The sequence below is a fragment of the Antrostomus carolinensis genome, unplaced genomic scaffold (assembly GCF_000700745.2).
Source record: "Antrostomus carolinensis isolate BGI_N321 unplaced genomic scaffold, ASM70074v2 scaffold12116, whole genome shotgun sequence".
NCBI classification, from domain to species: domain Eukaryota; kingdom Metazoa; phylum Chordata; class Aves; order Caprimulgiformes; family Caprimulgidae; genus Antrostomus; species Antrostomus carolinensis.
The window spans coordinates 21,014-37,590 of record NW_010319829.1 but is presented as its reverse complement, the minus strand read 5'-3'; the positions used below and the strand labels follow the sequence as shown (position 1 = coordinate 37,590).

The 16,577-nt window shown below is 47.7% G+C and overlaps 1 protein-coding gene across 1 annotated transcript; it reads right to left on the bottom strand.

Moving 5' to 3' along the window:
- Positions 1-2,388: 2,388 nt before the first annotated feature.
- On the bottom strand, positions 2,389-15,711 carry SLC26A9 (solute carrier family 26 member 9). The gene is made up of 20 exons (XM_010169403.2): positions 15,462-15,711; positions 14,320-14,459; positions 13,882-13,992; positions 13,410-13,585; positions 12,783-12,947; positions 12,019-12,171; positions 11,546-11,628; positions 11,111-11,258; positions 10,261-10,374; positions 9,735-9,812; positions 9,332-9,427; positions 7,082-7,188; positions 6,438-6,507; positions 6,123-6,215; positions 5,549-5,665; positions 4,729-5,046; positions 4,443-4,497; positions 3,898-4,043; positions 3,062-3,139; positions 2,389-2,436 (listed from the first exon to the last, which is right to left on the bottom strand). The coding sequence occupies exons 1-20, from the start codon at positions 15,584-15,586 to the stop codon at positions 2,389-2,391; spliced, it is 2,421 nt and encodes an 806-aa protein (XP_010167705.1). The 5' UTR covers positions 15,587-15,711.
- Positions 15,712-16,577: the final 866 nt, after the last annotated feature.

The window sequence follows — 16,577 nt, the reverse complement described above, 5'->3', positions numbered from 1 at the left end:
GACCATGAGTAATCACCCTCAAAGATAATTTAAGAGAATTAATCTCTCGATTTTACCTTATAGAACAAGCTCTACATGGTTCTGGAAAAATCACTGCTGTCTAAGATTAAAATAAGTAATAACCAGTAGTTAGTGGGTTTTTCCTTTTGGAAACTAACCTCCTTTGGTTTTATTACTCTCTCCTGCATCACATAATCAGAAACTGAGGTAGAGAAACGGTGACTTAGTTAATGAGGTGTTACATAAAACCAAACTGGCACGGTCCTGATGTTGTTTCCTTTAATGGTTGTCTAGCTACGATGGTTCATGAAGCTCCATTTTCCTTAAAAATGGGACATCTGGGAGCTGTTGGAGAGCCCCACTTTCTCTCCCCAGAAAGCCTTCCAGCAATCTGCGAGTGAATCAGCTCAATAATGTATATGTACTTCAAAACCGTACATTAAAGCTTGTTAATATTTTTAATATCTTAGACTAATAAAATAGAAATAACTTTTAAAAATATAATTTACTTTCATTATTAAGGCCACTCTTTATTTTTTTGCATTCATGGAAAGATAACAGACTGTCCAGTTTTACTTCCATCACTGTTCAGTTTTTCTTGCATTTTATCCCAGTGCTGTAAATATTTTGCAGGAAGATTTGAAATTAAAACAAAAGAAATGGTTTTCATTGCAATTGAAGACATACCAGTATGTGTCTTTATCTTAATTTTTTTATAACCTTACTTTCAGAAAAGCCATGTTTTAGGTTGAAATGCACTGAAGAAAGCAGGGTCCCTTTAACCCTTGGTTTACGCTTAGATTTTTCAGGCCTTATATTGTCATCTTGTCATTACTGTCACAACATCAGCACTGGGTAAGAAGGGAAGGCATCAGAAAAGGAAACTAAAATAGCAGTTGTTATTAGCATCACTCAAATTTAAAAGAATGTCAGATTTTAGAATTGATTAAGATCTCAGCTGTCTGTCTCTGGGTTAGTGAGGCAGGCTTGTTTGCCTGAGAGGTAGATGGTCCTGGTAGCATCAGTCTGTGGTGAATTTTACTGAAAATCATCACACGTGTAGGAAAGATTTTTTTTTAATGGAAATATCACACACTAGACAAGAGTTTTCTCTTGCTGCACAAGTGACCGTTTGAGAGCTTGTCACCAGAAGCTCTGTATAGCACAGGGGGTCACTTGGGATGGCTATTCCCTAGTTGCAGGCATAAAATACACTCAAACTTCAGTTTTACTGCTCTGGATCGATGCCATAACGACAAGTGTGCAGAAGGGGCTTCCTTCCCTGTCCCTGAATTTGCTACTTGTGATCAGAATGATTTGGGAAAAACCTATCTCCCCAAAGCACTCATCCATGTTCTGGATTAAATCTTTCAGTTGTTCCAGTCAGCAGGAGGATGGGAAGAGTCAGAACACCCTTAGGATGAATGCTTTCATGCCACTCACTGCCTCAAAGCCTTATCTGAAGCACCTTTCAGTCAGTAGAAAGATCCCTAAAACACTTTGGAGAGGATTTGAACCAGACCCTGGGTCTTTTAAACACCTACTCAACTCACTGGGCAGGCAGGACGATATGTACATGTAACACACAGTAACAAGGAATTCTTATTTCTGATTACAAACTAGTCCTATTTGTAAGGAAAAAAAAATAAATGTAATCCAGAAAATAGCCCTATTGAGATAGATTACCAAGGTCTTTGGGGTATCAGAAATGCAGCACTGGTGTGAGGCAGTGGTTTCTGGGACGCTGGGTCACAGAGAGAGCAGTGCAGGGGGTCATAGAAAGGCAGAGGTGGAGCTACACAGACACGCAGGGAAATTCAGGGGTTTGCACTTACTGTGCAGACACCCCAAAGGTCAGTGCACGTTTTAGAACAACAGCTTTACCTTACAAAGCTGCGTCGCCGCACCTTGCAGGAGTTGCTTTTGCTTGTGAATCAAAGCCATGAAAGGCTTTTGATATTTGCTTGTATTTCATTTCATCAGGAAAAAAAAAGAGAGAGGAAAAAAAAGAAGGGGGATGCCCAAATTACGTAATTCCAATGTGGGCAGAAGGGTGCAATTGTGTGAGACAAAGGAGAGCACTTGGCAATAATGACTAATTGTCCCATGTGTTAAGGCACCTGCCTTCAAATGAACTTCTTCTCTTCTGTAATTAATGAGATGGCATTTCCTGAGTTCCTGCTTCTGTTGCCTGCTCCAGAGTCCGTTGCTCTGAATACCAGAAGCAGAGCAGGAAGGAGGGAGGGATTTATCAGTTCAAGAGGTGTGATGGCCTCTCGCTTTGCAAACTTATTGTATCCCCAGGTAGAAGTGCAGCTCTTCACGAAGGGATAGGAGAGAGGAGTCTGTTCGGGAGGGTTTGCCCGCACGCCGATGCTCCCTGTGCACTCACAAAGCTGTCTGGGTCTCTGAGTGGAACATGCTTCCAAACATCTCCTGAAGGGCACACAAGACATGCGGGGTTAGAGCTGATGCCGTGGCACAAACCCAGCGACACAGCTCAACAGTCATTCAGTCACACAGAGAAATGCCACCAGCATCTCCAACCCTTCCCAGCCATCCTCTGTGAGGGAAATCTGGTATTTGGGAGGTTGTTCAGCTTCCAGCTGTGCATGGACAGCATGAGGAAGGTCAGCATTGGATGGTATCTCCTCCCAGGGAGCTGGGTTCAACGTGTGCAGATCACTTCAGCATTAATACAGTCTGTGCTGAAAAACGTGACCAGAGACCCTTCTTTTGGGCTTGAGCTTAAATCTGGTTCTCCAAGTTCACCCCAGTGTGTGGAGACCGTGAATCTGACTGTGAACCTGAGCTATGAGGCCCAGAATGGATTAAAGGATTCCCCTGGGAGGTAACCTACCTGCTCCATCATCCAGGAGCCTGCCAGAGCTCCTCAGGACAGGGATTTGAAATTATTTTTGCAACTAACTTTTCAAAGCGTTACTGTTGCTAGCAGTTTGCCTGGCAGTGGCACTTCTCATCTAATCAATCCCAACCACGACTTCTGATTTCCACCGTAATGTCCACAGCTGAAGAAGTGACCCCTGGCACTCGGACTAACCTCCTCCAAGTTCTTGAACTCTGCACAGCTTTCATCCACCGACTCGTCATAAATGGAGAGCTCTGTCTGATTCGGCCTCTGTGCAGGAAAGAATCAAATCCACAAATTAGCAGAGTGCGGGGTTGAAAGGAATGGAAAAAATTACTAACTCAGGTTTAAAACATCGCTTGTGCTCAAAGGGAAATGCCTGAGAAGAAGGGGCACTGACGGAATCCTCTTTCAATTATTTATCTCTGCTGACTGAGCTGGCATTTACCTATCTCTCGGCCAGGATATGAGATACCTTAACTTATTCTCATGAGATAACTGGCTAACACTGCCCTGGCTCCAACTCCAATTATCATGCAATAAACCTACTCATATTTAGGGAAAAAGCCTATCTGACCCTGTGTTGTCAGCCTCAGCCTTTTCTCCTCCCTCCAAGGGAAACATTCATGGATGCTGGGGCTATTCAAGGACAGGATCATGTGCTTTGCCTTCATTCTACCTTTATGTGCAGCTGCATGTTCCAGCCAACACCAAACTGAGGACATAGTGCTGGAAACTCTCTTTCGACTTCTCCAGTCTGGGACAATTCATCTCCCAGCTAGGGGTTTGCAGAAGATAGTTGTACTTCTGAATTCCCATTGAAATCAATTCAGTCAGCAGGTACTTGGCCCATACGTGAGAATTAGGAGATTAAATATTTTGTTGGAATTAGACCTTTACCACTTGAGATAAATAAAAAAACTTTATTAGGTGCAGTATTGAGTTGTTATTCTTCCTTTGTGCTGACGCAGCGTTGAAGCTAATAGTGCAGCACTGAGAGCTGGAGAAAGACTGAGGAGCAAATTTACCTCTTCTAAGATGGGCGGGTGGACAACTTCTTTGATATTTGCCAGTGCAAACAAAACAGCATCATGGATCGTCAAGAAGATGTGACTTCGGTCCAAGCCTCCTTCCTCAAAGACTCCACCTGTGCTAATGTCATTGTACACCTGGGCTGAAGAAAGGAAAAGCACATGAACAAGAAGGAAACCAAAGAAGGAAGCCTGTGAAAGTGCACATGGCTGACAGCGATCCTCTGAGCTAAAGCAGGGCTGGGGTGCATAGGGAAGAAGCAGGTTTCCTGCAGAAATGAGAGTGTAGGGATCTATTATTCTACATGTTAAATGTGGAGATGTTCATCATGTCATGTCCCAAATAAAAAGACCTGTTTCACACACAGAGAACAGTGTTTCTCCTTCCTTTCTTCTGTTCTCTTCTTTCATCTGTTCTGGCTTGGTCTAACAAAAAGCTGACAGCTCTCGCAGTTTGCATAAAGAAAACAAAAAGATCTGTCTGTCAGGAGGACATAAATGGGGGAAGATCACATGGAAATGTGTTCTTTGCAGATTCTTACCATGCACGTTTGCCAAGAACACTTTAATCCCGATCTTCTGATAACTGGAACACAACTATAAGGGAAGATAGGAAAGAGAGAGGATTAATAACACTGCTGCTCCAGCTTCGTGTTTATCCATAAAGTCTTTTATCCAGGGCTTTACACGTGTCCTGGCAATGCTGAAGGAGAAAGCCACACAAACCTTCTATTTGAGGAGGGTAAACACCTTTATCTGAGCTGCCCAAGAGAGTAGAAGGTACCTGAGTGATATGTTGCTTGGCTATGTTTGTAGTACAGAACTAACCTTGCCCAGTGCTTTTGTGCCCATGAGGTCAACAAAACACACTCCACTCATGTCCAAGATGATGGTGTGAAAGCTGATGTAGGGTGGTGCCGTCATCACAGGGTCAACATCCGCTGTAGGCATGACACTGAAAGTGCTTCCTTGCAGAGTGGTGGTGCTGCCCAGCTCACTGGGGGTGTGCACCCGCCCAGCACCATTGGCAGGTTGACGGAACGTGACGTAGGAGATGCTGGCACCATTAGAAGTTGTCTGGTTGTTATTGGTGTCTGTTGGAGAGGTGCTTTCAAAGTCTTTCTGGAGCTCTTGCAAAGACAAGGTCTACAGCAAAGCAGAAATGCACAGTCAGGGCAGGGCATAGCTATCAGCACAAGCCAAGATCCTGACATGTGAACACATGAAGTGTTTTAATCTGAACTAAGCCCAGGTTGTTGCTAGACTGGATGTCCCTTGGTGTTGGAGTACGTTAGGTTAATATTAAATGATCCCTGTTCACATGCTTCAAGACTGCTTAGCAATGCAAAGCAAATGAAACTGGGATGACTGGAAAATGTACTTAAAAAGGGCACTTTTGAAGTGAAATGCTGACACAGATGCATCTGTAGAGAAAGAGAGCAAGCCCACTTCCTAGCAAATTGTTCATCATATTTCCATTCTAGCCATCTTAAGGCTTTGGCTACTGGGAGAAATGGTGATGCAAGTGGGAAGGAAAGGAGGTAAGAAGTGGTAAACATGGCTAAGAAGATGGTGTGGAACATCCTACGTCAAGAGGAGCTGTTAGATGGGGACTTATTCATCAACACAGCAACCCAAACTGAGTTACCTTGTTCTGCCTCAATAAGAATTTCGGGAGCTTTGTTGGTGGTTGTGCTGTCCCCTTCTCCTGCCGTTTCACATACTTCTTCCTGGCCAAGTACACCTTACCAGGATCCACCCCAGTCTGTGGAAAAGAGAGAGAGTTTTCTCTGAAAAAGTCTCTTCAGCCCTGCAGTAAGGGGCTGCTATTTCTTTCCTGCTGTTTCCCAGCCTGTGGCACGTGGCACAGGAGCACAGCACCAGCTGTACACCGGAGTGAGGTGATCCTGATGGCAACCAAACAACCACATCTTCAGTAATTCAGGGTGCCTGCACATGCAGGGAGGAAAGATTTGCAGTAGCAGGATGACTCTGCTTTGGCAGAGCTTGGAGGAAGATACCTGCCAGGATTCAGGCATAACCTCTAAAATAAGATCTACAAACAGTCCTGAAGATCAGGGAGAAAAGGATGGAAGTGTAGAGGATGGATGTGACCATCTTCCATCATCATCCTAGGCTTAATTATCATCATGTAGCAATACAGGAGAGCGAGGGCCATTTGGGATTGGCTGCAAGCATAAATTTCTCAGGGCATTGCTCACCTTGGCTATAATCTTCTCACGGAATATCTCTGAGTTGGCAAAATACAATGGCGAGCAGTAGGTCACAATTTTAATCCCATTAAGTTCATGTACCTGCAACAGAGACCAGAGCTCAAACCAGGTGTGACAGGGACCCTGTGGGGTGCAGGGTAGCTGGGGGTTTGGGCAGCAGATAACTGGGAAGGTCAAGCTGAAGAGCAACTCTCCTACCACCCCTGAAACAAGCAGCAAACAACAGCAGGAACATCCAGATCACATTGGGTTCCAGTGGCAAAGAACAGCATTTTCTCTGAGTGTCCTTTAGCTTCTGCTCACCTTGTTGTAGGCTTTAGGGTTCTTGTAGATGTCAGTGGAAGTTACTTGGCCCAGGGCAGAGCCATTACGGCTAGGAGAAGAGAGGTGACCAGAATTAGAGTAAATCTTGCAGGGCAAGAAAACTGCCTCACTTCACATTCCATACCAGGATTTGAAACTTTGCTTTATGAAAACACTTAGATTCCATCCCTGCAGAGTCTACAGGGCAAAAAAGAGTCAGCAGTTTGAGATTGCAGACTGGGAAATATTAATAAAGGGCTTTGATGGATTAAAAGTGGTGTGTCAACTTCACGCCAGTCCCTGCACATATCCAGGGCTCTTTCTTTTTCTGAGCAGGATTTTCTGCTGTGAACTATGCAGGTAGCTTTTTCTGCTGAAGTAAATACCTTCTGGCTTCCCCTTGCCTTGGGATGTGCACATCTCTAACCACGAGCAGGAGTGGGAATGCAGGCAGTAAATTAGCGCCTGCCATTCCTGTTTGCACATTCCAGGGGCCGGGGAGGACACCTGCACTCCCCCAGGCTCCTGCCACACGTTCCTTCCACACATAGGCCAGAGGTCAGTTATAAAAATAATCTATCACTTATTCTACAACTGAGAGATTTTCCTTCTCTTTTGGATTTTGTAGCTACATCGGTACTTACAACTGGGTATGGAAAACCACGACCAGCACGGAAAATCCTACACCCACAGCGACTCCGTAGGGAAGGCTCAGGAAGAAAGCGGACAGGAAACTCACCAGCCAGACCAACTGCAGAAAGAGAAGAACACATCAGGTCATTTTAGTCTACCATGGGCTGGAGTACGGTGATGGATGGAAAATAGCTCTGTGGTGATATTCTGGACCCCAAGAACTACACAGCTGAGGATCAAAAGACCAAGGCCTGAATTCTGCAGTTATTCTAATTATACAGTTTATTGCATGCTTTCGTGTGAAACACCATTGCTGGGAAGCTCGCCAGAAGCCCCAGTTTTTCAGCTGTAAAAGCAACCAATGCATTTCTTCACAGCCACATGAACACCCTCACCACTCAATCGGTTCAAAAAGTAACAGCCTATCTAGTCAAGAAAAGGCTCCTGCAGATCAGCCCATCTGCTGCTCAGTAACTGCTCCCAGACCCAAGGAAGCTCCTGCTGTCAGTCTGAGCCTTTCAGAAGGAATGAGCATCTATCTGGAAACTGTCTGAGCACCTACTATAAATGACCTGCACACACAGCAGATTTGATGACAAAGTATGACAGAGCATACCAAAACCTGCTCCACCTCTCAGCTCAGAGCTCTGTCATTTGTCATTTTTATAGATGAGCACTTGAGCATCTCCCTCCGTATGAAATTAGTCCTCCCTAAGCATAGAAACGTGCCCTCTAAGAATCATTATCAGGTTATTATAATCCCATCCTCAAGACTGATAAAACCTAACTTTGACCTTGGACAAATCAGGGTAACTTTGATGACTTCAGCATCTTCATTTATATGCATGGTGCATATAAAAGGCAAGTAAGAGCTTCCCTCCATCCAGACTTCACACCGGCCTTTATCTGTGGAGTGATCCCTGTAGTTAGCACTGAAACACTTGACGTAATGAACACTCATGGTCTGACATCACCCAGAAATGGTTCCCTGTTTTGGGACAGGACACTGAATCTAGTTCAAATTCCAGGGAGATTAAGGTCAAGGGAATGTAGTTCACTCCATTGGCATCTGCCTGGTCCCCACACTCCCTGCACCCATCCAGAGGTTGCCGGTGGGAAGAGCTTTGTTCCAGCAGCTCAGTGGAAACACAGCACAGCTGGGGAATGGGTCTGGCTGTGCCGTGGAGGACGGATGATTCACATGGGCCAAACCAAACAGGTTTCTGGTGGATGTTCACCTCTGCTGTGGTGAACTTCATCTGCCCCTACATGAACTGCTAGAGCCACCCAGACCTTCCATCCTACCCACCAGGCATCAGCAGAACCCATTCAGAGATGCGCTTAAATTGCCGTCAATGATTCTGAACAGAGAATTGCATCTTCCCATCAATGACTTGCCCTGTGCCAGTTCTTCTCTACATAACCATGGCAGCTCAGACCTCGCGTGTCTCTGGTCCAGTCCTTCTGAGAGGCTCAATCCTAAGCATGGACCATGTTTTCGTAGCTCATGCTTTGTGCTAGAGTGTTCCTTCACGTCATGATCACACCCCTGTGAAATCTCTGCCTGGACTGCTAACCCATCTCTTCTCCAGCACCTGTTTGAACAGTATTTTGGGAAAGCTCTTGATGACTCAGGTCAGCCCCTTTGGACTCCTGATTTCTCCGATAAGGTGGTTTGTCGAGACCTGACAGGATATTGGCTCAGTGTCCACACACACCACTCAGCCGTGGGAGTCCTGTTCAAACACTGTCTTTTTATGTCAGACATTTCCAAATTCCGTTCTCACTCCCCCGCACCCCCTGCCTGGGTTTATACATCAACCAGTGCCTGGAGTCCTTATCGCTCTGAAGGGCTCTCCTCACCCTGGAGGGCTATTGTGTGAGTTTTTAAGTCATGACTCCCAGATATTGAGCAGGGCCGGTTTGGCTAGTTCTGGGCAAACAGGCTCCCACAGGTGATTGGCATTTAAACAGAGCAGGTAATAGTTCAGGCCTCTGGGATATGTGCGCTAAGCAGGAGAGTGCTCAGCTGGGCAGGACAGGCTCTGCTGCTGCTCAGGACCTTGTTGGTGAGGAGTTGGAAGCACAACCACACAACCACATCGAGAGAGTCAATCCCACCTTCTGCAAGGGACTCACATCATCCTCCTGCCCCCAAAAACCTGCTGAGGGGCTGCCTGCTCATCCTGCCTCTGCCTCACATAGCCCTGGGCTGAGCTGCCAACACAGGATCCCCAGGCCACCCATCCCCAGGCACTCACGCAGTCCAGCTTGCTCTTCTTCCACAGGTAGAAGGGATCAGCCAGCTGCTTGAGGGAGTTTTTCAGGTTCACTGCAATCAGGGCTCCCAGGACAGACTGCGGAGGAGAGGGGATCGTATCAGCGAGGATGTGGGTGTGCAATGTGGATGTGCTTTCTGCAGCATCTGCCTTCCTTGGTCCAGTTACCACAAGGATGACACTCACAAAGATCTCACTTGGATCTGAACATGATAATTTAGACTATTCCTGCTTCCAGAGACTCAGTGCAGACAGGACCCCAGGCCAGGAACAAACGGTGCTGTGCAATGGTTTGCACTTGGGTTTTTTTGGAGCAAGGCTGTGGCTTAGCTTGGGTGTGTAGAGTATGTGATGCAATGTCTGTTTGCCCAGAAGTTTGTGTTACCTTTGGAAGAGGTTCGAGGTAGATCCCCAAAGCCAGCATGGTCACCATTACCACCAAGGCCACACAGAGACTTGACACCTGCAAAAAGGAAATAAATCACTTTAGCAAACATCAAGATCTTCCTACCTCCCCTCTGAGTCTCTCATCTCCTGCTGCTTCAGCCAACAGCACAACTGGTCACTGTAGTATTTTATGTGAGCAGACACTTGCCTCTGAGAAATAGGCTAGTTTTTTGCAGATCACAGAAGTGACCCCAAAATCCCCTCATGCAATAGCTCTGCTCAATCAAGGGAGCCAGACTGATTTACACCCTACGTCTGTGACCAATCCAAAGAACCATCCAGGGGAAAAAATGGGGTTGAGGAGGGAGGAAATTCTGCTTTGGCAACAACAATGTGAAGCAGTCTTATATGGAGCTTTTCCAGACCTACAGCAGCAATCTCAGGCTGGCAGCATGCAGCAGCTACAGGGGTTTGTGTCCGAGTAGGGTCATGTAGAAAAAAGAAGAGGAGGAGGAGATACTAACTTGTGATTTCCCTCCTGCCCCATCCACAGCGAGTGTGACGGAGAGAGCACAGCAGATCACATGGATTTTGAAGAAGGATCCAAAGAAGTTGCTGCAGCCCAGGGCCAGCATTTCCTGTGGAGATGAGAGAACATGGTCATCAGAAAGGACAGCTGCGCATCCTGCCCTGCCAACGTGTGTGAGCTGCCAGGCAGGAGATCAGATGCCCAAATCTGGGGTTTGTGTGGCCAGGGAAGGGACCTGGGTTCCCTGCAGTGTGTCCCAGACCCTTTTCCATCCACTAAGAGCTGGGACAGGCTTTGATATAGTAGGGAAACCTGGAAGCACAATTCCACATAAACACGTTGTCATCTGTTGACACACTAAGGGCAGGGCTTCATGTGGTATGTTTGGCTGTTATTTAAAGCTGCCACTGTGCCAGTGATGACAGAAGAGGATTATTTAATGTCCTGCCTCTCACAGTATCTAGGTGACACACCAGGAATCCAGGTCTTTCTCTGCTCAGTGAGAAATACACGCGCCTTGTTGTGCTCCAACAACCTGCAAAAGTGCCCTCTGTGCCAGCACTCAGGGCTGAAGCCTCATGTCTGGAGGGAGACCAAAGCAAAGAGCTCAACCTAACGCTTTCTTCCCTTTTGCAGGCTCTCTCCAATCCATGAGAGATGGATCTGCCATGTCCTTTCAACCCTGACATGGCAAGCTGCCACGTGAGCTTGCATGCGTGGGAGCAGCACGTCTGTTTTGTGCAGAGCACGTTTGAAAGCTTCCCATTCATGCAGCGAGGTTTTCCTGTCACGCCTGAGAGCAAGGGGAACAGTCCTTGACTGCGTCCTTCCAAACCAAGCGTTACCTGGTTGGGGTCCACGTCGTAGCCATGCTTGGCTGCCAGTGTTCTCCCCATGGCTAAGTTGATCACGTAGCTCACGATGGCGAGGGAGAAAGCTGTGCCGATCATGTCTTTCCACTTGTTCACCAAGGGCAGGGTTGGTGCTGGGAACCTGCACTCAGAGCAGAGGCGAGAAGCAGTTGTGACACCAGTGTCTGGAGGGTGGTGAAATGGGTGAGGAGCTCGTGGATTCAGGAATGACATAATCCGTGTCTACACTGTGGACAGCTTGAGTGGATGGTGACAGTTGTGTAACGGGGAACAGCGGTGCTGCTTGAGAACCCTGGAAGGGGACTGTCATACAGCGGGGAAGAGTGAGGTGTTTTCCAGACTACAGGAAGAGGAGGAGGAGCAAGGAAAATTATCTGGAAGTTGAGTCAGACCTGCACAAGCACTTACCCCATGCTAATCTTCCCAACTACTGGCATGCCGTACTTCTCGGGCATGTTAAAGCTGCCAGAGATTGCGGTCGCAACTATTACCTGAAAGTACAGAGAATAAAAGCACAGTGAGCAGAAAGAGCATGAGTTCACTCAGAAACACTGAGCTTGCTGTGCTCCTGGGGCTGCCAGGAGAAAATAAACACCAAATTTGGGCTAGGAAAGGAGAGAATCTCCCCAGAATGAGTTATATTCCTCATCCTCAGCATCACCAGGAGGCGGGTACAGTCTAACAGAACAAGCTGGGTGTCAGAGGTATCCTCCATGAGGATGACCCAGTTTCTGACCCGAAGTCATGTGGGGATCATGTCATATTCACTGTACAGATGCTCTATATGATGGGCCCTCTGTGAGCAGAAGTAGGTGTCCCAGGACTGTAAGGTGAGGGACTGTCTCCTGGAAGGTCCGAGGGACAGCTCGTGCATCACTTACGATGATGATCTCCATGGGGATGGGCATCCGGATCTTCTTCATGTACTTTAGGTTGAGCTCCTTGACAATGATCAGGAGCACAGCACTGACCAAGGCATAGACCAGGGAGGCCACGTTGGTCTTGGGCAAACCTTTACAGATATCAATGAACGTCTAAAGGAGAGAGAAGAGGAGAAGATGTCATGGGGAACCAGAGGCTCTGGACAGGACAACATGGACAGTACAATGGAGAAAGCATGTTACCATAATTGACTGCAAACACCTTGAGGTGTGATGAGGACTCTCTAGGGTGAGAGAAGTGCTGAAACCCTTCTGCTGGGAGGTCAGCAACCAGCCCTGGGTCTGCACTGTTTGCTTAGATGCAGTTCTAGCTGCATCAGTGGAAGATGCATCCATGGAAGATGCAGGAAAGCTCAGGAATGGGTAAACTTTCTCATAGGAAAAGTTTCAGTTGCTAACACTTGTGCAAGACTCCTGCTGTAAAGCAACACAGTTGATATTCTCTCCAAATCCCAGACCCATTTAATTATTTCTAATTAGATACCAGCAGATAAGGGCTCAGATCACGCTGTATGGGGATTACAATGTCAGCAGTGTAGGTGTGTGGGCTGGGAGTCTGCACACAGACATATTTCCCCTCCCTCCACCCTTTCCTTCTCTCTGAGCTCCCCCTTTCCCTTGCATGGGGGGCAGTGATGCCTGAGGTGTGGTGGTCACTGGGGGAAGAGGTGCAGAGAAGGTCCCTGTCCAGAGCACCCACTTACATAGACGATAGCTAAGGGCCCGGTGTAAGATGGGACTGTCAAGCCGAAGACGTACTTGAGCACGGAGATGAGGATCTGCAGCCCTGCTGCTGTCATGAAGCCCCTGATGAAAGACTCTGAGAGGTAGATAGCAACAAAGCCAAACTGCACGAATCCCAGGCACAGCTAGGGCAGGACAGACAAAGATGTTATTAGAAGTACGTCAGCCTGAAAGGGCGAGGTCCAGAGCCTGAGCCTGCCCGTGTCGGGCTGGCTGCTCCTCCGGGAGAGAGGGAGCATCCCTCCCACACAGCCACGCACGGGCTGGGCTGAGCAGACTGTCCCAGAGCAGGGATGGGGAGAGGAGAGCTGCAGGGTGCTGGGGTGTCATCACATCACTGGCTGCCATCCTGCCCCAGGGGCTGGTCTCACCCTTGGCCAGACCGTTTGGAGAATTTCACATCAAGACTGAAGCTGGGGCGAGTTCCCCCCAAAAAAACCTCCATTCTGAGGCATCATCCACTTAGAAGTGGAGCCTCTTGTAGCATCTGCTGCCACCATCTCTGCTCCGAGGACAGAGCTCAGCTGACTCTGCGAGGGTCAGCTCTGGCCAGAGGACACAGCAGAGGTGGTGCAGGGAGTCCTTACCTGTATGATGGCTGTCAGGCAGGCTAACGTGGCAGAGATCTCCAGCCTGGCCGCTTCCAGGGCTGTGGTATTCACACTGGTCTCATTGGTAGTATGGTTGAAGTACTGGAAGTCCGACTCTGGAGCCAACTCATTGCAGACGTTGCCAACAATAATGCTGATGACTGCAAAAGTACCTACAGCACAACACAGTGATGTCAGTAGTTTTCTCTAGAAAGCATCCTGTCCTGGAAGGCACTTGGACAGGTTGGGCTGTCTAGACAGAGTCACCCAACCCATCACTGCAGCCAGCCCCATGGTAGGATACAGCAGCGGTTCACTGGGGTGTGATCCTGCTGTGCAGCCAGAATGAGGGATCCTGTAAACCCCTGACAGACCAAACATGCCCAAACATCTCTATTCTGGGACATACTGAGCATTCCCAGCCAACATGTAACAGCCTTGTGCAGACAATTGCTCTGCAGACTCTTACCTGGGACCATCTGATGGATACCGCCAAGGAACAGGTATGTTACCAAGGGGAAGAAGGAGGAGTAGAGCCCATTGACAGGAGGCAGGTTGGCCAGCAGAGCGAAGGCCATCCCTGGAAAATATGAGGGAAATGGGCAGGTCACCCAGATCTGTGCAGTTGACTTCAACTCCCTGCCCTGCTCACCCTCATGTCAGCTCCCAGAAGATGTGGTCAGCACAGGGTGCTGCTTTCTGGGCAGGAGAGGCCAAAGAGGGCAGGGAAGGGCACCACAGAGAAATATAGGGACAACCAGGTCAGAGGTAGAGCTTGGGTTGATACATGTCAGCAATGAAGGTGGCTGACCCCCCCAGACTGGACATCAGTTCTCATCCGCAGACCTTTACTTGAACTGGCAAAGCGTTCACCCTCTTGGTGACCCAGAAAGTCATTGCATCTCACCTTGTGGCACTTGAATCGTCCCCGCACTGAGCCCACCCAGAACGTCCGACAAAATGTAGTCCTTAATTTTATACTTGGGAAGCCACATGAGTATTGGGAACAGGCTGAAGAGGATGAGTTTGAATCTGGAAGCTGAACATCTAGAGAAGATAAAAAAACCAATGCAGATAAGTAAAGAAGGAAAGAAGCAAGTGAGCTGGGAAGTGAGCAAGCAAGGGAGCGAGGAAGGATCTTCCTAGGAATGTCTCAACCTTTCTCCCACACCAAATCCTGAGCCCAGTGTTGGATGCACAGCTCTTCCCTGCAAGTGCAATGTGGTTAACTAGCTGGACACGCCGTGGAGGTCCTTCCTGACTTGGGAGGTCCCCACTGCTGCCATAGCTGGAGGGAGAACATGCACAGAGTGAAGGATTTAGCTCTCCAGTATCCTGATACCCTTCAGATAGGGGATAGCTGAGCTGTAGGGAGGAAACACAGCTCCGAGGTTCATGGGGCAGTTCCACAGAGCCAAAGATGAACTTTTTCAGGTGCTTGGTAATAAAAACCCAAGTGTGTCTGAAAGAGGATTGCTTCTGGGTTGACACATGTGATATCTCACATCTCTGCCTGGTAACACAGATATTCTCTCTTTCCTGTATTACTACCTTCCCTTTTCCAAGGAATGGAGCTAGATTTCCACGACAGTAATCAGCAGGATTATTAATCTTTATCTGCACAATTATTAATCTTTCTTTAAGGAAAGCCAGTACTATTTTTAATCAGAAAGCTGATAAGAGGAAATCCTCGCTGGAAAGCATAAAGAAATAACCCACACACCCATACCTACATCACCAGTTGCACTTTATTCACTATTAAAAAAACCCCTTGGGAAACAGAACCCCAAATCCCAAAGGCACTTAGAGCAAAGGGTTCTGTTTATTTGCCTTACAGCCTAACAGCTGAGGCAGTGAAAAGGGGAACCAGTTTCCCTTGCTTCAGTACAATTTCCATTTCTCCTCTGCCTTTCAGCTATAAAAGCCCTGAAGATCATGGGGAAGGTTTCCCAGGATAAAAATGGGAACTATATCCCCAGGTCCGAATTATATCCCAATTCCAGACCAAATCTGGTTTACACGTGTCCCAGCTATAGCATTCTATGTTACCTGAAAAGGTTTTTCAATTTTTCCCCAAAAGGATAACTTCTGCTTTTCTTCTCAAACTCTTCATCGAAGAGGCTGACCGAATACGCAGGACGTTCGATGACATAGCGAGGCCTGGTGTGGTTCATCTCTGGAGCATTTAAATTTTTCCCAGAAAAAAGAAAAAGCAAAGCCAAGAATGTGACTGGAGCTGGCCCCACCTGCAGTATAACAGACCGGACACCTCCAGCGTCTGGGAGCCCTCCCCGAACATCTCCACCCTAAATAGTTTCCCTGTGGCGCAGAGGCAGGTCCTGGGAGTGGCTTCTCCCAGCACTGGGGGCTGCTGCTCCCCAGCTCAGGGAGATTTTACCAACTCTTTTGGGGTGATGCTGATGAACGATGCCGTGTGAAGGGGACCAGAGCACGTCCTGGATTGTCTGGCAGATGAGCAGGGGTGTTATCTTAGCTCTGCCAGTGACTTGCCTTTTTGCCTTGGGCAAGTCACTTGACCTTTCTCATGCCTCAGTTTCACCATCTGCCAGTGAGGTTGGCAAGACTTGGCAACGCTGGGCAGCCCTGACACAGTTTGCAATGGTAGAAACTGGCACCATGGTTAAAGACACATCCAAGGTGTTCCTGCTGTGCTGCAGAGTGGTCTCATTTGCATTCCTGTTTCTCTCTTTCCAGTGTTTGATGCACAGCCCTTCCCTGTAAGTGCTGGGATGAGGCTGTGGACAAGTCCTTGGTTTATTCTAGGAAGTGATGTGGAGAAAGATAACAGTCGCTAATGCGTTTCAGTGATGAAGATGCCAAAACATCTGGCTGGACCAGTCCCGCCCAGTATCTGGGTCTCACCAAAGAAAGATGATGAACTTCAGAGAGCCCTTATTTTACTATGACCAGCGATGCCAGGGAAGAGGGGAGAATCATTGCAAACTGGGGAGGCTGGGAGTGGAGAGAGGAAGTGGTCAGATATAAAACAAGGTTCTTGGTAATTATTTGTGGTATGGCATGTATCTAAGTGGGTCATTGCCCAACACAGGAGTAGAAGAGGGGGTGGAAAAAGCTGGTGATTCAGGCAGGAGAACATAGCAAGAAACAACATCCAGGTTTCTGAGAGCTTACAGAGTGGTTTGC

Coding starts and splice junctions, on each gene's coding strand:
- SLC26A9 (XM_010169403.2), bottom strand. CDS start 15,586: ATGAACCACACCAGGCCTCGCTATGTCATCGAACGTCCTGCGTATTCG. Junction 9,428..9,734: donor ACCTCGAACCTCTTCCAAAG/GTAACACAAACT, acceptor TCTCCTCCGCAG/TCTGTCCTGGGAGCCCTGAT. Junction 6,508..7,081: donor GTGGTTTTCCATACCCAGTT/GTAAGTACCGAT, acceptor CTCTTCTCCTAG/CCGTAATGGCTCTGCCCTGG.